The sequence below is a fragment of the Stylophora pistillata genome, chromosome 7, assembly GCF_964205215.1.
Source record: "Stylophora pistillata chromosome 7, jaStyPist1.2, whole genome shotgun sequence".
In the NCBI taxonomy this organism is placed as follows: Eukaryota; Metazoa; Cnidaria; class Anthozoa; order Scleractinia; family Pocilloporidae; genus Stylophora; species Stylophora pistillata.
The window spans coordinates 13,023,969-13,049,716 of record NC_142525.1 but is presented as its reverse complement, the minus strand read 5'-3'; the positions used below and the strand labels follow the sequence as shown (position 1 = coordinate 13,049,716).

General features: G+C 37.7%; 1 protein-coding gene and 1 pseudogene across 1 annotated transcript; both read right to left on the bottom strand.

Moving 5' to 3' along the window:
- Nucleotides 1-1,170: 1,170 nt before the first annotated feature.
- Nucleotides 1,171-24,678, bottom strand: LOC148726681 (ephrin type-B receptor 2-like). Its single transcript, XM_088726354.1, has 19 exons — nt 24,609-24,678; nt 23,607-23,680; nt 14,980-15,637; nt 14,202-14,345; nt 13,060-13,163; nt 12,276-12,340; nt 11,981-12,180; nt 10,488-10,613; nt 8,521-8,533; nt 8,023-8,062; nt 5,053-5,347; nt 3,784-3,894; nt 3,494-3,684; nt 3,250-3,372; nt 2,973-3,043; nt 2,629-2,669; nt 2,335-2,431; nt 1,821-1,920; nt 1,171-1,236 (listed from the first exon to the last, which is right to left on the bottom strand). Exons 1-19 carry the CDS (start codon nt 24,676-24,678, stop codon nt 1,171-1,173), a joined length of 2,589 nt encoding a protein of 862 aa, XP_088582480.1.
- On the bottom strand, nt 20,696-21,613 carry LOC148726682 (uncharacterized; annotated as a pseudogene).
- Nucleotides 24,679-25,748: the final 1,070 nt, after the last annotated feature.

Genomic DNA, 25,748 nt, shown 5'->3' with positions numbered 1-25,748 from the left:
AATCATGTAACTGGTTTTCTTTAAATTTATCGATAGCTTCTTTATGTCGCACCATTCCTTGACCTTTTTTAGTTCTAAATTCACTTGCATTTCTAATTATTGTACATCTTTTGCAGAAGCAAACAAGCTAGTATCGTCTACAAAAATCTTAAATGAAAGAAACTCAGAGCAATTAGGGAGTCTTAAATCTATATCAAGAATAGGAAAGGGCCTAACGAACTATCTTGAGGGACACCACAGACCATAGTTTGATAGGACGACTCAGTATCACCCAAGGCAACGTATTGTTTCCTGTTTGTAAGATAACTTTCAAACCAGGCCAGCGGTAACCCTCTTATTCCATATGATTCTATTTTTTTTAGGGAGAATATTACGATTGATCGTGTTGAAAGCTTTCGAGAAATCTAAGAAAATGCAGCATGTATACAAATTCATTGTCAGTTAGTTTTCTTAAAGTATCCGTAACTTGAGTTATGGCTTGAGCCGTGAACCTACCCTTACAAAATCCGAATTGACATTCAAAAAGAATGTCGAGTTTCTCAAAATAGGAAATAAGTTGTTTGTAAACCAGTTTTTCAAATATTTGTGTAAAGGCTGACAGTGTTGAGATAGGACGAAAGTTCTTCCGTGACTATCTTTAAAATAGGGAACGAGAAAAAGAAGAATGGGGATTGGAGATTGGGGATAGGGGAGTGGGGGATGTTTAAAATAGGGAATCTTTAAAATCGGGAATCTTTATAAGCGGTCTCTCTCTCCAACCAATGAGCTTTGTTTAGGTGATGAACTTTACCAAGTTCCCTTAGGGAAGAATAAATTCGAAGTTCAGTAGGATGGCTGCAACATTTATGACGCCTTCTAGGTTGTTTATTGGAACAGCGATAACTTTTAACGCATTTTACACGAAAATCGATATTAAGTCTAATTATGGGTTGCTACTTTAAATGTTTCGTTAGAAAATCGTTTGTGTTTTCAAAACAAAAAAATTGGAAACAAATCCTTAAACTATTTGAAAGTTATAATTTGCCTCTCTTCGCTGTTCGACATTTTTTGTTTACTTGCTTAATTAAAACAGAATGAAAGGTTTAACGTGAAATCTAAAATAGTTTACGATCTCATGGGGCTTGAAGATTTATTACTCCATCCTTTGCTCCGTGAGCCGAATTAAATTACTTATGTGTCAAGATCGTCAACATTAACGTAGAGTCGATCTTCGTAATTGTCCAAGTTTATCAGGCCCTGAAAATAAGGTAAAAAATCAATCGTTTATGTGAAGTATTGTATGCTCTTCTAAGCTTGCAATAGACCCTTTTTTCTAAATTACTTTTAAATACCACTTAGTGAGATAATATATTTTGAAATTAAGCGATGTAAAATAAAAGAAATATGTGCCTTCATGTTGACGCCATTATCAAGTGCATTTTATAGGGGTAAATTGAAAAATTCAATTTCCATAGAAAGAGATAAGGACAGTAACAGTGTACCTATTAACACTCTAAACCTGAACGTCCACTAGAGTTAACTACTATTGCCTGACTACGACATCGTATTTACTTCGGATTCTCGCTAATGGTTTCAGAGAATTCCATGAAATGCAAGTAAATCCTCTTTCCGTAACTTCAGAACTGGCTTTCAAGCTTGTTCATAATTAGTGGGTGGAATTCCGATCGGTAATTTTTTCCTTAGAATTTATTCAAAATAGCTTCAAAACAACGGTAACTTGAGATTTACGATATTCCACTTGTATACCTTTGTTTGCACGAGATAAAACTTAGACCGGCCAAAGCTCAAAAATAGTCTCTTTGTAAAGTTTTCAATTCTACCTTGTGCTGGTCTTCCATTTCTTTCAGTTCGTCCTTCAAGTTTTCAAAAGATGGTCTCAAGTCAGGATCATCTTTCCAACAGTTTGTCATTATGTCATACCTAAAACAAAAAGACGTCAGGAATATCTCAGTACATTATTGGTGGCATCAGTTATGGCGTCATTTAGTTTGAAATGCTGCGATTATTGTTAAATGTTTGGCAGCAATGTTTGGTTCTTTCCTTTCTAATCCTAAGCGACAAACTCGAGTTTATTGACTTATGTCAATGTTTCCCGAAGGTAGGCTGCCTCAAGATGTAAAGCGAGTTCAATTTTCACTGGACCAAAAAATTCTTAAAATCTTGACACACACACACACACACACACACACACACACACCCACACACACACACACGCACACACACACACACACACACACACACACACACACACACACACACTAATGCTACAACACAAAAGGCGTCGTAGAAGAGCATATTAAAAAAAAAAATAACAACAACACAATTGCTTCATACAACTTATCATCCACGTGTTGTGGTTTAGGCATTCTGTATCCCTCTTCAAGCAACGTTAAAATCTGTCTTCCATTCACCTTTGGATATGGTGAGCCACCTGAAATAGGAAAGCTACTCTTGATACTCTCCAACAACTATCTGACTCTATATTTAGAAATTTTGAAAATGTAATTTTATACTATAATTCCTGCACTATCGCTCATTTTTTCCCTGCTGAGCGTGCCGACTACTAGGCGTGTTAACACTAGATCTGAGGCTTACATTAATGGCCTCATTATCAGCTTTGCGACTTACCGATCGTAGAAATCTCATAGAGGAGAATTCCATAGCTCCACCTGTAAAACAAATAGGAAAAATTGAGGGAAATAATCGCTCTTGTCTTTGAAAGAAAATTATTATCTTCAGTAAACCCTTTAAAGTAGGTCACTATACTCGTCACATAAGCAGATCCTGGGCCAGTACTTATAATTAAAAGCCAAAAAGTGTATTAGCACTCCTTCTGAATGAGGTGATGTCACATCAATAAAGCATAATGACCACATTACAGAGTAAATACAACAACTTTTCCCAGACCTGACAACATTTCATTGGATGCCATTTTCAATAAACAATTATGATTGTGTGTTCTTTGTACTCACACGTCACTTTTAGTAGAATATTTTCCGTACAGCAATGCCTCAAGAGCAGTCCATTTCAGAGGGATACGTCCCTAAATGAAAAACACATTGAATAGATTGGCAAAAGTTAAGAAAAGGTAAGAATAAAACTCGTAACTTTTCTTGTAGTAGACTGATGACAGATTTATACCTTGGTTGACTAATTCTAGCGGTGATATGATATCATTGAAGAGCAACCAATAAAGCCTGATACAGACCATTATACAACTTTCCTAATTTCGACACCAACGTTTGGTACCTTTGACCTCATTTGATAAATTTTGTCCTCTTGACCATCTCTGGCCATACCAAAGTCGGTTACTTTGCACATTTCCTCTTCTCCGACCAACACGTTACGAGCTGCGAGGTCTCGATGGATAATCTAAGATAAATCAACACAAATTACGAAACCACTTTAGGGAGTCCTGAAGAATAGATCGAGAATAATAAAAAGCTATGATCAGTGTAACAGTTCACTAACTAGATATGGCGTTCTTGCTTACTGGTATCGATGACAAATACGACATTCCATCGGCAACTTGCCACGCAAACTTCATCAGCTGCTCGGAGGTCAGATTTGTTTTTGGTTTGATATCTGGGTCTTGGAAGTAAGTGTCATTTAATCCCCGGCTCTTTCTCATGTATCCAAGTAAATCTCCATAGGGAACATATTCAATTAACACCATCAATGGTCCTGAAAAGCATGAGATACGTGAAAATATCTCTCTATTGAGCAAGAGATTTTCTCGAAAATAAATGTTTGGTATGTTAAAGTATACTTTTCCATATTTACCAGATTTCGTGACACATCCCAGAAGTTTAATGACATGAGGATGGGCATCGAGTTCCTTCATCAACTGAAGTTCAGACAACAAGTCCTTCCTGTCCGATTCAGAAGCGTTATCTGAAAGATGATCACCCGACAGCTGTTACCTTTGTAAGCAATGGTAGTAACTCAACCGAAATAAGAAGCACATATCCTATCTGACTCAGCTCTATTTTGGTCAGTGGTGGACCATCCTATTGAAAATCATGTGGTCAGGAAATTATAATGAGGTTATGAAATGTTCTACTCGAGTTTATCGTAATGAAGAACGACTGAATTGGGCAGAGAATGCTGATGTAGCCGTCATAGCATAATTCTCTGTCGACAAATACAATAATAAAACTATTCATACCACTGCTATATACCAGTGTGACTATACTTTAATGATTTTGAATCCAATTACCATAAGATTTCCGCAAAACAATTGCTGACTGGTATATGCTTGGTGAAGACATTTTCTCTAATCCAACTGAGGCTAGATGTTTAAATGGGTTATTATTTTGTTATTTCGAATTCAGAAATAGCAATCTTTGGGGTTTGCTACTTTTATGTAAATGGGAGGTAGGAGAGTTACTGTTAATTTGGAAGAAAATTTTACGGCTTCCGTTATCAAAGGGGAAGAACATGTCAGATTTGAGCTCAGGCCACGTGAGATGCTTGTAATGTCTCAATCACGCAGGTCTAGTCAAATTATTCATAGTTTCAGTGATACCTGGACTCAAAGCATCTTATTATCAACGTACTGAGGTCACGTTTAGTTGACTACCGATTGAAGAATAAGTATACTACTGAAAGGATCCCCCCTTACTCTGTAATTTGGTAATATCAACTAAGTTTAAATTGTAAATTGGCCATCGTCGGTAAAGAGTTAAAAAGCTAACGCTTTGAGAGTCAGCCCTTCGTCAGAGCAAAAGGGCTGGCAAAGGGTTAACGCTCGAAACGTCAGCTTTAATCTTTAGGGTGGCCAATTTACATTTTCAACTTAGTTGATATTACCAAATTACCTTGTTACCCCCACCGACGCAGCACCACAGTTTCTTTAGAAACTTACCCCCTTTGAACCTTCCTCTCCCCATTTAAAGGGGAGGGAGGAAGAGGGGAGACTGGATTGGGCTCGCCCTGCTTCTTTCTGGATTAAGAAGATAGTAGAACTTTCGAAGCTACAAGCTGGAGGTTACGCTTTTCCAGGGGGAGGGGGTTATATTCAGAATGTCACATTCTTTATGTATTTGATACCTTTCAACATCTTAACAGCCGCAAGTGTCGTCGTTGGTCTCCCTTGCAGGCCTCTGACTTTTGCCTTGGCAACCTGACCAAAAGCTCCTCTACCAACGACCTTATTTATAGTCACGAGCTCTGCAGGAATCTCCCAACAGCGTGGTGATGAATATAGAGAGGCGTAATCACCGACCGTCTCGGAAGGTTGTGGACATTTTGACGGCTCTCCATCTGTCATGGAAGGTGACCGATTTCGCTCATCCAATGCCATGCTTTGCTGGCTTTGAGAAGGTTCCGCCATTTCAAGCCAAGTCTGTAAACGTAATCATTTACTAAGACTACAGTGGAAAGTCTTTCAAATCTTCCATTTTCATCCTTGTGTGTTTCACATATACAATGTTTATGTGAATGTGTCTACATCGTCATAATAATTACAGTGTCTTTTGCATGATGCACAAATTCATAACCACTTATGACACTACATTTTACTCTTTTTAGGGACATTTTTTTTTACTGAAAAGTGAGTTGAGTTAATAAAGATAATGTGCTAGTTCGTATTAAACTTTCAAGTTGTTTAGCTGCTTCTTGGTGCAACCTTTTCACTTTGAGGCAGTACTTGTTACTGAAATGTGATAAATCAAAGTCTATACATGTTTCTCTTACAGACTTCTGACACTTCCTAAAAGGAAAACTAACTTTAATTGTATTTTATCGCAATTTGCATTTATTGGGATTTTTTCTGATGTACAGTTTGCTTTGATTTAATGAAAGTAGCGCGCGTACGAGTTTTTTTCAAAGGCCACCCCGAAGGTGGGAAGTAACCTTAAGTCTTGGATAAGTTATATCTTCGATCACAGAAAGTCGATGGTAGTGTGACTAGCATTGTAGCATTAAAGTCTGACACTTGTCTTCTTTCAAACTGATCCCATAATCATTTGTTACATTGATGCATCATTCTCCTCGATTAAAAATAAATATTGCTGATTTCCAAACACATACAATGTTGGAAGGTTGCTAAAGGATCACTGAATCCCGTCGTAAACTAGTTCATCATGTTTCTCTGTCTACATGATCAACGCTCCGCGCCGTCGTTTACCGAGCGAGCAATATTATTCAGTGATCAAGCGTGTATGTCATAATGTCATATAACCATTTACAATATGGTGGGTGGGGGGGGGGGGGGGGCAAACAGGCTGCCGGAATATATTATGTACTTCGAGACCAGATATGACAATAGACAGCGAGAGATTACATATCAAATGTAAGCAGAAAGCCTCAGATAAAATATGCAAGTGCTTTCTGTGTACGCGTCCGTTTTTTTAACCATTTTCCTTTTTCTTGTGCTGAGAGGTGACCAATATATATCCGGCGTTTATTTTTACGGCGAATCAGCAACTATATCAAGCCTAACAAATATCAAGTCAGATATTTTATTAGCCGTAAATTTTGTTGCATTTTAAACTTTGCAGACTAGAAACACACCACACCAAATGAATGTCAGAGTTGACCTTTGAACAAAATCGCAGGCGAATTGTCCTTTTGATTTACATCAGCTTTCAGGGCATCAAACTCTCTTTTTACCACCAGCACATATCATGTAAGTCGATAAGTATCACGCAGTAGAACAATCTTTTCGAGAGCTCTCGCCGCATCTAATGTTTCAACAAGGCAACGAAGCACTTCGAGTCTGGCACATTGTTGACATAATGGCTACTTATCTAGCTAATGATACCAAGCCAAAATGTGCAACTGAGGTACCACAGAGACATGTATGTACTAGCACGTTTCTTCCTGGATTTCTTTTGTCAGAAAGTTCGACTACATGCTCGCTTGATCTTTGTCGTCAACTGCAGCGTTTCCTCGAGAATAATTCAAATATGGCTGCAAAAAAGCTCTTAAAAAGCGCTCACCTTGCGTTATTCAAAAACGCTCTCCTCGTACATATTTCTTGTAAATATCTTGTAAATTTTTGAGTTATTAAGTTAATAAAACAAAGATGTGGTGAACGGAATTTTGATGATATAGACCAAAAAGCAGGAGATAGATGTAAATTTCACGTCAGCACAGATTCTACAACTAGTTGCCCCAAAATTTTATTGATGATTTCAAACGCCCAGGGACGGTTTTCACAACCCATGTAGGAATAATGATCAGAAGTGGTTGGTCATTGGAGGCATTTGGCCTTAAAATACCCTCACTTTTGGGCTTTGACTGAAGCAGAAAAAGTCGTCTTAAATTAGGGAGGTAAGAAAAGAAATGCAACGAAAATTTCCAAAAAAAGCTCAATGTTCTTGAGATCTGATAGATATAGAACACAACACAGTTGATTAAATTTGCAGAGGCAATGGTGGCTAATCATTTATGCAAAAAAAAAAAAAAAAGGAAATGGGTTTTTCCCGGAGGGACACTATACCTCACAGGGAATTAGATATTTTGACCTATTATTTTCGTACATTTGTTCACTCGTGATACAGAGCATTTGTGCCAAGTTTCCTGCCAGAGTCTGTCAGGTTTTCTTGTGGACACGCCATAAATTTTATGTGGCGCCTACGCAATAAGTGCCTTCGGTGTCTGCTGTACAACTCAAGGTAGAAAGTTTCAAACCATTAGTTTTACGCGCGTGTTAATTCAATTACACACTTGCTATCAAAAAATTAATTTTAAGACCAACTTTTTGTAGGCAACGAAATTGATTTGAGAGAGAGGGAGCGGATAGTTATTAATTTACGGCTAGAGATTATTACGGAAGTCTTTGTTGAAACGCTGCCTTGCTAGTAAAACAACTTATATTTACCAAAAATTACAACGAAGCTGGGGATGTACTCTGCGACTAACAAAGTGTTTTTGTACTCTTGAGCAGAGAAAGAAAAATCTAGACTGCACCAAGAACAAATGAGATTTTAGAATTTGTTTCCATGCCCCCCTGGGGGAAAAGAGGATATACTGTATTGTACAACAAAAAGGTTAAAAAATCGTAAAGCGACTTACTTCGACAAGTCCTATTTCTTCATTTGTTTCTCCGTTTGTCCTAAAAGTAAAAAAAAAAAAAGAACATTATATTTCCGGTCAAATTCGAATTCATTTGGAAGAAACAGGTGGACAATTTATTAAAATAGAAAAGCACACCTCGTAGCACTCCATGAGCAAAGTTATTAAAATATTAGTGAAAGCATGCCACATTTTTGCGCTGCTATATTGGCTCAAATAGAGGCAGGTTTTATAAATATTATGGTTAAGCACTCTGTGTCTAGCATTAAGCGGACTAGCCCTAAAAAAATATAATTTTATCTGGATAACCCAATTTTTAAGAAAATCATCACGTTAAGGACGAGGAAATTGACTTTCGGTGTAACTCTTGCTCCAACGGCAACTATCATAATGCATATTACAAACTAACAGACAAATTCACAGCTGCATACAGTTTGCAGTTGATAACATAAACAAGAAATGATATTGGACGATGATTTATAGTTCTTAAAATCTTACCTTTCTCTTCTTCCTGTTTCCAAAATGTAAACAAAAAAAATACGAAAAACTTGTCACGAGAAGGCAGGAATTCAAAGGCAATGGACGATTCAAGTTATCTCATTTTATGCATGGACAGTTCAAGTAGAAAGCGGTGAGCAACAAAGCTAGCGCAATAATTCAAATCATAAGATAATAGAGACACGATCAACTGAGAGCAGATAATCACTGTTGTGAATTTTTCGATTTGAGGGTATTTCATAAACGAAACATTTGCCGTGATTACCTAGTCTCAGCTAGACTCAGAAGCTTGGAGACTCGGGTTTGCGTACCACATGACTGTTATTGAAATTTTCCTAGACGACATCCTTTGGTAACCACACGCGGTTCACGGGATCTCGCAGTATCCGCCAATCTCTTTTTTAGACTTAAACGTTGACCTTGAAAATTGACGTGGAAACTTTTGCTCACCCTTGTATTTGTTTTTCGAAGTTGAATTGAATTGTTTTTTCTTGAATTTTCTTTCATCGCCCAATTCTCTAATTTGTTTCTGAAAATTCTCGCAGCTTCGGCAGTCTATTTCAAATAAAGTTTGAGATCGATTTGATTTAAACATGACTTTTTTTTTCACATTGATACATCGTGTGCACACACGCTACCTCAATGACATGTATTTTGATTGTATTTACGTTTTGGATCCTTCTTTATCAGTGTTGGATTTTTTGTAAACGAGAATTTAAAGTTCCTCGCCCACTTGGTTTACCTGGGATTAATATGGCCATACAAATGTGGCCATAGAGAAATTCCCTGGGAACGACGAGACTTTCACTTTGCAAAGATTCTCTCCCCGTATAGACCTAGATGATATTCTCTCTGAGGTTTGCTGTAGATCTCGTGTATATTTAAAGCAATTAAAGGAACAAAGATGTGGTGTACGGAATTTCGATAAAGCAGACCAAAAGCGGTTGGATCGAAGTAAATTTCGCGTCAGCACAGATAATGAAACCAGTTGGCTTAACATTTTTATTAGTTTTTCGGAATTCAAGTGATGCTTTTCGCTGTAGGAATTTTCATCGGAATTGATTGGTCATCCGAGATATTCGGTCATGAAATATCCTAATTTTTGGACTTAGTCAAAACCAGGAAACACTGATGAATACAGAACATAACACAGTTGATTGACTTTGCTGATGGGTTTCATGTTTTTCACGTTAGCAATGCAACGTTAGAAAATTGAACGTACAAAAAATCTAAAACAAAACAAAATAAAACAAAACAAAGCGAAACAAAAACAAATGCAGAAAACGCGTGGTTTTCCCGGAGGGAATTAAATCTTTTGACGTACTATTTAAACGCATTTGTTTACTCAATATACTTTGTATTCGTGCCAAGATTGAGCCAAATAGGTCATTTGAGCATTATCACTCCCTAACCGGTTTTCTCGTAAACACGCTCTGAGGGTCTCCCAGGGAAGGTCCTTGTTCCCTTGTTCCCTTCCAAAAGTGTCCTATGTTCCCACACTGTTTCCTTATTTGTTCCCCGTTTAATAAATTTGCTTACCTCTTATCACCGCCCTCAATTCCCTCCCGAAAAAAAGAAAGACACTAAAAATAAAGCTTATAAAAGAATAAAATACATTTTATGAGAAGTTAAATTTGTTTGACATCATCTCGAACAGTTGAAACTGAGTGAAATTCACAACCCATGAGAGTGGGATAGAACTAATCTTAATTTTCCTGGTCAATCATCATAGTACATAGACACGTCCAAATTTTCCCTCTTCCTAGCAGTCTTTATTTCTTATATCAAAATATTTTCTCCTCTAATTTGTACAGTTTTGTTCCCCTGTTCCCTAAAAATAGGCTTATGTTTCCTTGTTCCCTTCAATATTTTGCCAATGTTCCCTTGTTCCCCAAAACCCCTGGGAGGCCCTCCGCTCTGAATATTACTCGACTTTTTTTCGGGGCCAAAGTTGGCATTTAAACAACTCCTACCATATGAGCTCTTGCTGTTACGCTTCCTTAACTTCCATACGAATAAGACAAATATTCCAACAGCAGCAACCAGTATGGCAGTTGATCCAATCACTGCACCAGTAAAAATCCCTGTGGCACCTTGAAAACAAGAGAAGAATAACACGAGAAATACATGCCTCAACATACTAGATCGGTTGGCAATCTTACGCTCAATCATGATGTCTTTTCTACACCTACAACTTTTTAGTTAAAATATCGACATGTTAATTAAAAGCCCAATAAAATGCTATGCCGACACCTACAAAAAGAGTCCAACTAAGTGTTACAAATGAATTACAGGTATTTTACTAGTGCTGTACCCTTACCTTCTTTTTAAAATATTTCAATACAATTTTGAAATTACAGAGGCCTTGCCATATTGACCAGGCGATAGAGGTCAAAACGGCTAGGCCAAGGTTTGAGATTTCTCCTTAACGACCGAACAGTCAAGGTTGCTATTTAGTTGTTTATTATACGGCTTACAAACTAAAGAAACGAAAAATTGAACTTTACAAACGGGTCGTCAATTTACTTTTGGCGACGAGTGCTTTTACCTGTTCATTCATCCACTCAAACCTACAGTAAAAGTACGCAATCAATGAGCTACACACTTTAGCTCATATTACGTCCAGAAACATATGCTATTCACCCGTCGGGTGGTCCGTCTGGGTAAAAGCTGTGCCCGAAGTCTTGGACACCACCTGAGCCTGTAGGCCGAGAATGGTACTCAAGGCATAGGGCACAGTTTTTCGCAATACGGACCGAACTAGGCTGGTGATTAAGATTTTTATTTTTTCTAAAACTTGAAGAACTGATAGTCAAAAAAACTAATTAGAGTGGGAGACTTCACCAAAACATTTCTATTAGCGTTTCAAAAGGCTTCCAAACAAAATTTATAACAGAGAGAGTCTCCTTTCTCTGGGTGTCAATCAGCCTTCGTCGTTTTCCAACGCTCGAGGTTTCAAAAAGTGAAAAGAATCACCGCGATGAATTGTGTGCTCTTTTAGTTCGCATAATACATTGTCGGCCAGCGAGTATTACCTCTGTATAATGCCCCGCTCTGAGCTTGCTCTTAGCCAATCAGAGCGCGCGTTACATTGGCCGCAAGTCTAAGCCATTTAATAAAGATCTGCAATAGTAGCGACGAAGGGTACACTGGTCGATTTTTTTTTTTTTTTATCAGATCTCGCGCCCTTTCCTTGCACAAGGAAAACTGCTTTAGTCTATTATATTGCCAAAACCAATTTAAGAAAAAAGGGCCTTGCAGATTACTGTTTGTTCATGGATACCATAGACAAGAAGAATGTTCCAAATAGATTCTGAAAACGTGTTTGTGTTTCCCTTGACGGCGTTGAAGCCCCATCCTTACTGACTACTTCACAGAAGAGCATATCATAGATTAAGATCTCTGTGAAATCTTGAAACCAGCCAACTTTATCTTATTTATCAAAATATTTCAAACTTACTTCCTGGTGGCTGGGTTACTGTGCCTGCTTCAATAGTTCCAGTTTCGATATCAGCTCGAATTTTTGTTCTCTTTATAGCACTCACAGTGAGGTCTCCAAGCTTCCCATCGTTGGAAGCATTACGAAGTACTGCAATAACATCTTGCTCTTTCGTTTTGGAATTGAATATAAGAGCTAGGTCAACAGGTATACTTCCACACCTTAGTTAAGACAAAATATCAGGGTCAGAATAAAGTGGAGTGTATCAGAAACCAGAAAATTATGATGCATTTACTTATCTAGGAAATTTACAAACCTAACGCTACTTTTCAGTGGTGCATCTATGAAACCTGCAAATCTCCTGGAAAAAGCACCTTCCATCTGTAGAAGGAACAGAAAAGTGAGGCTGAACACGAGAACAAAGAGTTCATCAAGCACCTTTTAGGACCAACACACAATCAGATAAACATATGAATGTTTACTAATCGATAACGACAGATTTTCATCATTTGTCATCAATAACATCTTTCAAATACCCTTCATAGCTTGCATATCAAAGCGCTGCACACGCGCACTTGGAATGTTTGAGTTGATCAAAGTAGGTTTCTATTTTCCTTGGTAGCCAAAAAAATTTGAACAAAAATCAAAACTATTACAAGTACATTTACATAAATTACTACAATTACATAACTAACATAACTAATACAATTAAATAAAACTATTACGATTAATGCAATTACATGATTTGCATTTAATATGCCGCAACACCAGAAATGCTAGTGATTAGTATATTCCCAAGAAATTGTCATCTCTTGATATGAATACAGAAAAAAAGAAAAATGCTGCTCTGATTAAAATGATTAGAATATATTAACAAAGTTGAAATGGTAAATTGGAGCGTGAAATGGTAAATTCGAGCGTTAGCCCTTCGACGAAGGGCTAACGCTCGAAACGTCAGCTTTTATAATCGTAACGGTGGCCAATTTACCATTTTAACTCTGTTGATATATTCAAATTATTTCGTTACTCCCACCGACGCAGCCCCAAATGGTTTATTTTAAAACTATCAGACTTCATTAATTTCTAATTAAAGTGGTTACCACTTCTTGGAGCCTCGTCAGTAATGAGGATTGGTCGTATTTTCCATCAGTACAACTTTTACTGGTGATGACCATGGTTATGTTAATTATATTTCTGGCCAAGACTGTGCATTAAAGTAAGACACCAAAATTAGACACAAATGAAGGTAGTCTTGTTTGATTTTTTGATGGATTCTTAGCATATGAAGCTTTACTTTTCATTTCCCGCATGACAGCAGAAATACCATCATAAGATATTTCAAAAGGGACCAGTGGGCCACCATTTTCACTTGGTGGTTAAAACATCTGACAAAGTTTCCAAGAAAATTCAATTTCAGTTGACCATAATCTCAATATTTTGAGAATCGCATGAAATAGGCTTTGATTTTACAAGTCCTTAGGAGAAGCATACTCTTCTAGCTCTATATGACGTTCTACATGATTCATCTAGGAAAAATCTTCTAACAAGAGGGGTACTTCATGAGATTTTTACGAGTAGTAAGCTACAAATCTGGTGGGTTGGCCAATAACTTAGCTACACCACGTAGTCACGGCGTCTCACCTTCGTTTGCCTTCACGCCTTTTGTACATTGTTTTTCGTTTTCAGTTGTCCATATATATTTGTCATTTTATTAGGTTCGCCAGTCATTTTTGGTTACGTCACATTTCATATATTCGAGTTTATTTTTTATGCATTGTTTCTATTGTTTTGTATAGCTTCTTCTGCCGTAGTTTTCTTGTCGCCGTTGTCATTATGTTTTAGTCGTCGTAGTCGCCACATAATCTTATAAGTCTCGTTATCTTTGTCCGTCATTTTGCCTGTTTTATTTTTATTTCGTTTTCCTTTCCTGTTCTGTATATTTAGCTCGCTTATGTGCATTTGCCTTTACCGAATCGCTAGTAAAAGTGCGAATCTATTTGGTTTGTGGATTTCAGCACACACGAGTCTAGTCTCTTTTTCCTACTCACATGTATGATACATTTAGGTTGCTTTGTCCTAATAGCTCATCGTGATCGACATCTTAAGCATGAAGGAGTTAGCTTTTTTTTAAAAGTTCGAAATTCTATAGGAAAACCTCAAAATGATTCTCTTCAAGGCATTAGCTAGATCGTTTATCACTCGGTAATGATTGGCTAGACACCATTATCTATAATTAACATACCTTCACAATCTGCCACATTAGATGATTGGAAGTAACCTTCATTACAAATGCAACCAGTTCTGTCAGTATTAGATGCTGAATTTGAAGGACAAGGTACACATTTTTCATTACCAGCAGAATCCTTGTAAAAGCCTTTCTGACACCCTAAATAGAAACAATGTGCAATATCATCGACATGCCTTTTCCTCAGAACACATTAATGCAATGACCCTAAGATGTGCTTTTCAAGACAAAAATAAATTCCTGCCATGCAACTTAGACATATTAGGTAACACTGGCACTAGTTATTATCAGAGGCTTTGTTACCAGGAGAACTCTTTTTGTCTTCCTTCCTAATGACTCTCATAATGACAATCACCTAGGTCATTGAACAACATACGTACATTAACTTAAGCTGGGGTTCCCAGACCAAAAAACTAAGACAGAAAACAGACCCGATTAAAAAAAAAAAACCTAAATGTTATAAATGCATCTATCTGCGGAAAAAAACAAAAGGAGAAGCGAAACGAAACTGAACTTTACAAGGGTACTTTGCAAAAAGGGACTCTATGTTCTTGGGTCTTTTATCTTCGTTCACCGATAGAATCTATGTGAACATTTAAAGTATAAATCAAAAGAACACGCCCATGTCAAATAGATATCGAGCCTTTCATAACCTCTCTATCAAGCGATGAACAAATGGGGCCGTCATTTAAATGTTTAACCATTTAAAAGATTAAATATTCATCCTGGATCCTAATCTTCAGAGGAAAATCCAACTTTCAAGTGCAGCACTGACCTTTGCATAAAAAAGAGTCTGAAGATCCATTGATTAGCTCATAACCATAACTGCACAGGCAGGCTGAGTTATCTGTTATCTTCCACTCCCCATTACTAAGGCACACGCCGTATATCCTTTGGTGTCTTTTTTTAAGTGTGTTATGATCTGTGCATTCTCCCTCATGTTTGGTTGAATTGATATCATTTGCTGGGGCAGCTGTTCTTGGAAATCTAACGAGAGGAACGAACGTTTCATAGCAGAAACGATACCTTACAACAAACTTTTGTATACCCAAGCAGGCTCCTTGGTCTAATAATGCCAAATAAATTCCCCTTGCCTTTGTTACTACTGACCCATAAAATGTGACTACTGGGTGTTTACTTGGAAGAGTTTTTGGAGTTATAACAGTTTCTTTGTGGAACTTTAAGTTTGTTGGATCTGGATCAGGATGTAATTTGTAATCCGCATGATAGGAATAAAGGGTGAAGTTTGTTCTGCAGAATGGCGCCACTTTAGCTGAGGGGCAGTTGCGAAAGACGAAGGTGACTTCAATATCGAGTCGTGTAGCATCCTTGATGTTAACATAGTTTGTTCTTAACCAATTCTTTGGTTCCTCATTCTTGCTGGAAATATCACAGACTGAGTAAACTGGCGATTGAGTCGAAGGATGATTCCACTGCAAGAGACAAGAGAATCAAATTATTTAGCTATTAAATATTCACTCCAAAAGTGATGGCTCTGTGCACAATATATATGCAGGTACACTTTACCGAAACTTTCTGCACATATACTAAACGATGATGAAGCATTACAAGATAGGCTGATACTTTCAATGGTTCTTCAAAATTACCAAATCTGACTATCACATTAATAAAACCAAATTCAGATGACACAACTTTACAGCACGTGGGCTTTTTCATAAAATATTTACCAAAAACATGAGTGTTTCATACATGTACGCTCTGACCTCTTTAAAATAATAAATACCTAGGATTGTTACTGACTCAGAATTGGTTACCCATTATCAAAACTTCCAAGGAAAATCATTGAAACTTCTCGTTTGTTGAAGGATGGGAAGTGGAATACTAAAATTATTGTATACAACTTTTTTAGAGATATGTTTCGGCATGCTTATGCCATCTTCAATCAATGAGTAACTGAATGTGAGTAATTATATTACAGGCAAGTAGATGAATAAAATATTTACAGTATAATGTAATACAAAAGCGGGTACTAATTACAGCGTGACAACAAACACGAAACTAAAGGTGTGAACTAAAATGCTAGAAAAGTGTTATAATGCTGTAATTGTTTGTTAAGTTCAGGTTTGATCTTATTTATATAAAAAGCTTCTTTGAGTTTTAAATGAATTGAGTTCTTGGCAGAATCCAGATTACTAAAGCAAGAAAGGGAGTATTTGCTCATTTGAGCATCTAAATTCATCAATATTGTCGACCAGGAAGTGAAGTAAATGTGTCGAGGTCAACGTACAAAACAGATGCATGCCTTTAAACAACCCAAAGTAACGTCTTGGGCTAAAATCGAGTCAGATATTGGGACTGTCGATTGAACGCGTAGGCCAGAAGTCCGAGAAGCACGACTGCTTACCGGATGTAGCACAATCTACTAGGATGTAATACCGGATGTATGTGTGGCGATATTCCCTTCTCTCTCTTGTTGTGGGGTTGTTTTACAATGACAATGGTGAAGAAAGCACCCCGCCCCCAAAATTAAAAAAGAAAAAAACAAAACAAGACCGAAAAACAGGACCATCAACGAAAAATTAAACGCTGAGCAATCTCATACGCTGGGAAACTGGGAACAGGGTTGAAATGTTTGGGTGCTACGGGGATGAGTTCTCTTGTTATCTTTTTAATGTACTGGAATTGGTCTTTTACCAAGGTGTGGTCCCCCTTTACTGCTGCGCTTTTGTTTTGAACCACTTCAGGCAGTACTTGACAGTCTTTGCACCGGCCCCTCCAGTAAATCCTCAGACGATCTCAGTGATGTTGAAAAATATCAAGCGAGCTTGCTTCATCGTGATTAACATAAGAAAATCCGAGTCAAAATGTATGCGTTTAGGCATATCCAGTACCTTGATGCAAAACAGACTTAAAAACAGCGGAACAATAATGTACCATACGAGAAGAAAACCATAGTTTCTTACACAAATGCTGAGAATATGCTTCATAACATAAATCTAAAAATAAAAACAAAGTCAATGAGGCTGAACTGACGCTTGGGTGAAAATTGAACGCATGATCATAATAGCCGCACTGAGAAACAAAAAGATTGCTATATGGACCATGAAAATGCAGTTACAAATTCAACTATGATTAACTATTCGTGACAAGAGAGTGGAAGATTCGCACGTGAAATATTACATGTATTTACCTGCACGGCAAAGAATTAGATCCACTTCGTCGCTGATTTCGTCAAGGTCGTTTATAGCCTGGAAATATTCCCTTTGACATTTACTGAGTTTTATATCGTTTCCACTACACTCAGAAACCGTCCTCTTTCGGATTTACAAAAGAACAACTTTCCATTGACCCGACCAGGATATTACGGAACTTAAGCATCGACAACCAAATGCACGACGACGAAGTTCGCAACCCAAGGAGGATTGGGTTGAGGGTTTCGTTCTCGGCAGGAAAAACGAGAGTTAAGCAGTATGTTGTCTTGAGGCGACGACGACTTTTGGTTCTCCGACTGGTTGCTCTTGCTATGGCTTTCAGAAACGTCCGAAATCTGCTTCTAATTTATCACAACGATGGCTTTAACAATAGTGATGACTTTTTTGTTCTGTACGACCTCTATGTATCGAAAAACCTCGACTTTCCGTACGATTCGTACGCACCTTTTTACCTGGAAGAGCTTGATGAGTCTGAGAGTTTTGCAGAGTTTCGCTCTGGGAAACGAGATAGACGAATTCTGAAGGAAGTTTTGCAAATCCCTGACACGATTACCTGCAGTCAGCGCTCTGTGTGATGAACTAGAAGGTCTCCGCATGCTGCTAAAGCGGCTTTCATACCCATGCAGATATGGAAACATGATCCATAGGTTCGCTAAGCCTGTTCCATTTCTTAGCATGATCACCAATCAAATGATTGACTAAGGATGTGTATAGGAACAGAGTACTAAACTGGAATCACGAGGTTCTTAGCCCTATCAACCTTCAGGCCTACGTTGATGCTCTGACAGCCAGGGGAGCCTCACTGCCCAATTGTTTTGGGCATTTATTGACATCAAGACCTGGAGAACATCAGCGACTTCTTTACAATGACCATAAAAATGTTCATGCCCTGAAAATTGAAAGCATTGCTTTGCCAAATGGCTTGATGAGAAATCTGTACGCCCAGTTGGTGAGTTACAAAACAGTTCAGGCTACCAGCTTTAAAGCAGGGATGTGACCAGCTTTTTCAGCGGTGGCAGGCATGATAAATGCATGACACCAAATGTTAATTTTTGTAGGCTTTGTATTAAAAAAAAAGTAAAAGATTCAGAAAAAAATGGAATATTTTGTATGGCTATAGGACAGCCATGCCCTTGTCTGAGGTGTAGCTAGAGGGTGTGCATGTAGAGTAAAGTAAAGTAAAGTAAGTAATCTTATTTAATGTGGCACAACACTTAGCTTCAAGCTACTTTCCAGGAGGCCCAAAATAAACAACAGAAACAAATAATTCAAATTGAACATGAATTGTTAAGAATGCCAACCGGCCGGAGGGAAACCAGTTGACTATTTACAAGCGTGGGCGAGGATTTGAACTCGGAGCTACCGTGAAACAAATCCAGGTAGTGGCCAGAGCGGGACTCGAACCCGGGAGCAGCGGATTACGAGTCCGAAGCACTGACCACTCGGCCACGCTTTTTCCTTAAATGTGTATGTGAACATATTAATATAGTGAAAATTAGAAAAAAATGTTTTAAGGATGTATCCCGCGGGCCCTTGCTCCAGCTGACTGCGCTAAATTTGATTTTCTTTTTCATAATAATAATAATTATAATAATAATAATAATAACAATAATAATAATAATAATAATAATAATAATAATAACAGACTTTATTTAAAGAGGGTATACACATAACAGCTTGCGCTGATAAACCAGTGGCCCTCAGATGATTGCGAAGGTGAGATCCACTCAGCAATTTATTAGAAGCATAGCCAGAGGGAAGAGAGGACTGTCCCTCCCCCCCTCCCCCTCACCCTTTTGAAATAAAATTATAATGAACTCATTGTGAAAATAGAAAAAAAATTCTGAATTACTCATATAATGAACAACTTATGTAGCCCAATTATCAGCAGCATTTACCCTTACACTGCTACCTAATAACATCACCTACCAATTTTTAGAAGGAAAAAAACATGATGCACTGAGGAATGCTTGTTGATTCACGGTTACTACATGACCTTCGTCGGTTTGCCTACAATCCAGCTGGCCAGCGTGTCTGTGTTTATGTTTACCCTGCCTATCCTCTTAGATTGCAGATACAAGGTCCCTTTAGATATGGTGAATTGACACCACATATGGAGCAGACAATGTAAGGATGAGTGCTGTTAGAATGGCTATTCGGAGATGTAATCAATTCGTTTATGTTTATTGACTTTAAAAAATATCTGAGGCTTTTCCTCAGCAGTGTTGGAAAGATCTATATTGTTTCTGTCTTACTGCGTAACGTGATAACATGCTTGTATGGAAACATGGCCTCAGACCTTTTCGACGATAGGCCACCCACTCTTGACACATACTTTGGCTGGGAAACCACACTATTTCCCGGTTTACTTTGACTTTGATGAAGTGTGTATCAAAACATTACAACTGCAGTAACAATGGTGGATAATTGTATGCTGATAGGTTAAACACTATTTTCCACACCATTGTACTTTTTGAAAGAGAAAATTAATGATTATAAATTTAGGCACGACATTGCAGAGTCAGGCCGTTTTTTTGGAATTAGTTTTACAATTCACAAGTTATAAATATAAGAGCTTGAGGACCTGTTTGTTTGAGATTAGGCTGACACTAACCTAGGGACAATTACGTGGTGAATTAATGGCATTTTTTTAATTCAGAGTTAACCCTGGATGAAAGCTACCCCTGTCTAAAATGACTGAATGAAGATACCCATGCTCCTGTAGAGATTTTGTCTTGGTGATGCTCAAAATTGGGCTAAATTTCTAGAGTGCAATCACTAAATGTAGGAAAGACTATGAACTAGTTACATGAAAACACTAGTAACCAAATAGAAAAGAATAGACCTAGCTATAAATACCATTTTTAAGAGTTATTGCGTGCATTTAGTGACTGCACCCTAATTTTTTGTACAACCATCACTCTATATTAGGGGAACATTTGGGCAATTCGGTCCCTTTGTAGAGAGAAATAACTGTCTATTAGTAAGAACAATTTTTTTAATTCTTCTTGAAAGTCACAAAAGTCTATAGAAATGAAATATAATTACATCCATCAACAATATCAAGGAGCTATCGTAACTTAACTTGTTGTTTGTAGATAAACCTAATTCAACAAATTAACAGAGAAATAGTAACTCACCAATTTCCCAGTGCTTACTCAAGCAAAGCATTGATATTTCCTATGGACATAATCACTGTCACTAATGACCTACTCCTAAGGTGACCTTTATTAAATCAGGTAAGTGACAGGAAAATAGGTAGATAACTCAAGTCACAACAAAAGTCATCTGAACAAGTTCAAGGATCTTCCACATTCACTAGGATCGAGCATAATTCTTTTTGGTATTTTCCAGCAATGCCATAAATATCTTGTGTTTCTGGCTAAGCAAAATTCGAAAGATTTGCTGTTGGAGCTGCTGCTTTTGCTGCATATGTTTCATCAACGCTAAGAACATGGTGTCTTGCTGCTGAGCAGCCTCTTGTTGTCTGGCTCCTGCCAGATCAAGCTTTCTCTTTTTGATGGCTAATTCTTCTTTCTTCAATTCTCTCTCCTTCTCTGACTTCTCGGCAAAAAATTCGATTGCATCAGAGGCGCTCCTCCTCAGTTTAGCTTTCTTTGGTTTCTCGCCACTATCATCACTCCTTTTTTTGCCATTGTCTGAAGAGCCGCCTGTCTGATCTCCTTTGCTGTAGCTTTTCCTTTTTCATCTTTTGCCTTCTTCTCGTTTCTCAAAGGGTCACTCTTATCTTCTGCGCTCTTCTCTCGTTCTCGGATCTTCTCCAATAAGGTATCGAGTTCTGTGGGCTCGGGGACACCGATCCCAGATGCGTTCTCTCCTTCCTCGCTGTAACCCTCAACTCTGGACTCTTCAGATAATTCAAATAGGCGGCGATGCTTTCTCATACTTTCCCTCTCTCACTACTTTTCAGTTTAAAATTGTAAGGTTCGCTCGTTACAGTTTCGCGAAATCATGATCTTCCGTCCAAACAAAATACCTGGATTTACTTGCTGTCGAGAGAACACGAAAGTATATTTTTTTAGTACCAAAACTGAAGATTTATAACTTGAAGAGCAACTTAAAATTAGCACAAATATATGCAGGTCTAAAATAACAAAAACATGATTTCAAATATCACAAAATTATCCTTGAGATAAAGAAAACTCTACATTTCTTTTGAACTGGTTCTTGCTCAGCTGTAGCAATGTGGCTAGCCGTGCTTTTGGATGCTTCTGAAAGAAAAAAGTCATTTTAGTTGTTATAAATCGCTAAACTGTTGAATATTTGATTTCCGCTGGTCCGCAAATAATGCACCAAACAATAATTACATCAAAACGGGGAAATAGATGATTATCAGCATGTAAAAGTTTAGTTCTTTACTTACGTTTTCGCCAGAACGTAAACGCTGCTCAGATTCAGTCGTCGACGAAGGCTGGACGACGTTTTCACAACATCGCACATGTGCAGAACGCACGCACGGGAAAATTTTACTTTCGCCCGTCGTCGTCGTGCCATTTCGTTGTCGATGCTTAAGGTCCCTATTTTCCTTCGCACGACGATATGCAAATTTCCCTTACAGTGTTTTTGACTGAAGGCACAAATTTACTTCCGGTCCCCCCTTCCCCCACCAATAAATAAAAGCAACAGACAAACAGACAACAACAACAACAACATTTAATTCATAAACAAACAGAAAGAATGGCAAACTTTGGGCTAGTATTAGGTACAGAATGTAAAAATGTTTGGCCTGGAGGAGAGGTGGGTCAAAAGTTCCAGCTTTGTGACTTCTAATGTGCACGCTAATGTCTTAGATTAGTGACGTATCTTACATGCAGTCCATCATTAATATGCAATAAGCAATTAATAAAAAAACAAGCAAACAAACAAACCCAGAAAACATGGGTGGCTTATATGGACAAATATCAGATTGCGTACAACGATCAATGAAACGCTTTTCTTTTGTCCACTTTATTCACCACGTACTGTAAAACAGTCTTAATACTAGATCAAAAGTCGTCCTTTTAACCCTCTATCAATGATATATTGTAACAAGAATATCTGAAGAAGAGACAATGCCCTTGCGACAATGTCGCTTTATCTGAAGCTACAAAAAAAAACAAACAAACAAACAAACAACGGATAGAATCCGTTTGCACGTTCAAACTCGGTGTTAATTGTTTGATGTAAAGCATCTCGTTGACAAGACAATCGAATTTGTTCATGCACTTCTTGAGAACTTTGAAACAGCTAAGAAGGTCCTCATGGAAAGCACCTGCGTGGTCGTTGTCGACCAAACGGATTCTATCCGTGCAAACGGATTCTATCTGTGCTAAAGTATTTGTGTAGCTACCTCCCCTATGCAAATTAGTTGTAACTCTTGAACTCGCATTTGTTAATTTTATTTTCATTTGTACCCTTGATAATGGCGTCATGAAGTCGCCGAAACGTCGGAATATTATATCGTTAGTTTTTACCTGTCTATGTATTACTAAATCTTTGTTAATAGTTGTAGTCAGGCGTGATAATAAATAAAATTTTTTTGTTGTCACTTACTAAAAAACTTTGTGTGAGGACGTTTCGGTTAATATACTATAACCTTCTTTAGCGATAGAATGGCTATGAAAGCAAATGAGTACTTTAAAAAGAGGCGCAGAAACGTAACTTGGGATTGCCAAGGGCCTTGTAAATGTCAGGAATGTCAGACTATCTTTAGAAGTGTTGCATTCAGCTTGTGAACCGAATGCCATTAACGAATACATTTACATTCCGAACATTTACAAGGCCCTTGGCAATCCCAAGTGACGTTTCTGCGTCTCTTTTTAAAGCACTCATCTGCTTTCGTAGCCATTTTATTGCTACGGTTATATAATTTTATATTATTTTAACAGAAACGTCCTCACATGAAGTTTTTTAGTCAGTGACAAGAAAAAAAACAATTTATTTAATGTCTGATCACTTACTTTACATCAACAGTGCAGGTGCTTGTTTTTCTGGGCTCATATTTTTCTCCCACAAATATATGTCTTCCCACATTTACTTGGATTTTAAACCACCCATCATTTGCATCATTTTCCAAATCATCTTTTGACTTTCATCTTGATTTCTGTGAGGTTAACTCTTACAAAATATGTATACGTGTACCTATAGCTAATACCGATAAAGTTTTAGCTCGATAGTAAACGCAAAAAAAGGCCTTTACAACATGGGCTACGAAAGTCAGGTAACTCACCCCTGCTCCTCCTTTACTTTCTCTAAAAGTTTTCCAGTACCATAGGGTTGAACCAGGTTCCTCCATAAGAGTTTCTGCAGAGGAATGATAACGTTAGAAACTCTTACAAAATGAATTATTGAAACAAGTAAATGCTAAATCTGCTTCTAGACTTTGGTTATGATTGGTTCTCTTTCGAGAGGCAAAAATGAGTATTTGTACTCCTCTCAGAAGGGAGTAGGTACAATTTGAATTAACCCTCGGCTTGTGAGGCTTACAGACAACTCAGTTTCACCAAAACATAAAACAGTTGTAAATACAGGCTGGTGGTTCGTGAAGGACGCCTTTCTGTGCGATTAAAGCTTGTAACTGAAAGTTGATGCCACTAATTTGCTAAGGGCTCTTTAATAATGATCAAAGTGGTTATACAGAACTTTGAAAGGCTTCAAACTAAGATGAACAACAAATTTGACCCCTGAAAGTAGGTCAGTGAAATGACATACTAATAAAAGAGAACAAACAGAATCCGTGACAAAAGCGCAAAGAAAATACCTCTACATATTCAGAATATATTAAATAACATTTACCTATAGTGAGGGGTAAAAGAAACAGCCTAATTTTTTACGGAAATTTTTGTCAAAGTCTGCCGATTTCTGCAGTTCTCGTCGCTGCATTGAAAATAACGCTACCACAACTCAGAACAATCAGAGGGCACACAGCGCCGGAGTTCTAATAAAAGCATAAAACACGAGTCATGGGAGAGCTTTGGAGATCGTTTAGTTAGAATTCTCGGAGAATGATCTAAGTGGCGATCCAAATCTTTGAAAAGCTTCAAAGTACGATGAACGCGAAATTTAATATATTTTAAAAACATTTTTAAGCACGCTAAATATTCAAAGGTTTAATTCGGATACTGTACTTCTGCTATTCTTTTCTCGAGCTTTGTGAATTTGACATGGCAGAAGCCGTGTTTCATTTGGAATGGCCTGAAACATCCTCCAGTAGTTTAATGCGTACCCTCACCTACCTCGCTTGAAACTCCGCGTAAAATAGCGACTAGCGAAAGAACTAAAATCGTATTAAATAACTTCATCATCTAACAGTTTAACCGATTAATCGCTTTATGAGACGCTTCCCTCTCGTTCCTCAGCTTCTACAGAACGTCAAAAGATGACAATTGCGCCGAGTCCGTGGCCAAGGCCGTGGGAACCAACATGCTCTAAGCTAAGCACCACACACAGTTACTTCGAATAAACAAGGTATTTCCGTCACGTAGAGTACTGAATCAAATCTAATACCACAAATTTCTAAAAAAGATTGACGAAATTATTTTCGCAAAGATTCTTTCTGTTGTTTGGGTACAAGATAACTCAGGTAAGTTGCATAATTTTTTAGGGAGGATATTTCATAAAGTGGCACACACAGGCGGGACGGAGGGGAAAAAAGTATAAATATCATTTTCGATCAATTGCAGCTTCTTTTTGTTTTTGATTTTCCTGCAGCCGGATGATCTGTAACTGTAAAAATAGAACTGAGTGGGGCCAGGAGGCGTGCGCTCCTTGAATGTGTTTTATTATGGTTGTAGAAAGAATGTGGGTCACTTGCATCTCGGCGCATGATCGCAGTCGTGCTAATATGTTTTTTGGCGGTGAGATAGCATGAATACGTGGAATGTAATTAAGATTCAGTTTATTGTCTATTTCCGTTTCTCCTATAGATAAAAAAAAAGTGTGGACAAGCCTGTGCGACTCCTGCCATTTCTCCGTGGCGAATTTGATATTAAGAGGCAACTGACGAGATTCAGAAAGTCACACTCGCAGCCGATGGCTCTATGAATATCATAGTCAGAAGGCTCATACTATTTTGCGAGTATAAACGGAACGAAACAAAACAGAACCAGGCGAGATTTAACGAAACTAAAGGAATAATGCCGATATATTCTAATAAGGTCAAGATAAATGATTAATAATAAAGATTTTAATTCATTTGGCAAAGTAGTAATTTAAGGAGAGTTACTAGTTTGCCAAATCGACTATTTTCAAAAATAGTATCTCTCGTGAAATTACTATTTTTAACAAGGTTTAAGAAATAAGAGGAGGCCAAAATCATTGGTGGCATACTAAACTGTATTATTTAAATGTATTTTTGTGACTTGAAAGAGGT

What these genes read in the sequence shown, in the direction of transcription:
- LOC148726681 (XM_088726354.1), bottom strand. Translation starts at nt 24,678, where the DNA reads ATGAAGTTATTTAATACGATTTTAGTTCTTTCGCTAGTCGCTATTTTA. An exon ending in CCACTGAAAAGTAGCGTTAG is followed by an intron (nt 12,181 to 12,275) that starts GTTTGTAAATTT and finishes GTCTTAACTAAG; the next exon opens with GTGTGGAAGTATACCTGTTG. An exon ending in AAGAAATAGGACTTGTCGAA is followed by an intron (nt 5,348 to 8,022) that starts GTAAGTCGCTTT and finishes TTACGTTTACAG; the next exon opens with ACTTGGCTTGAAATGGCGGA.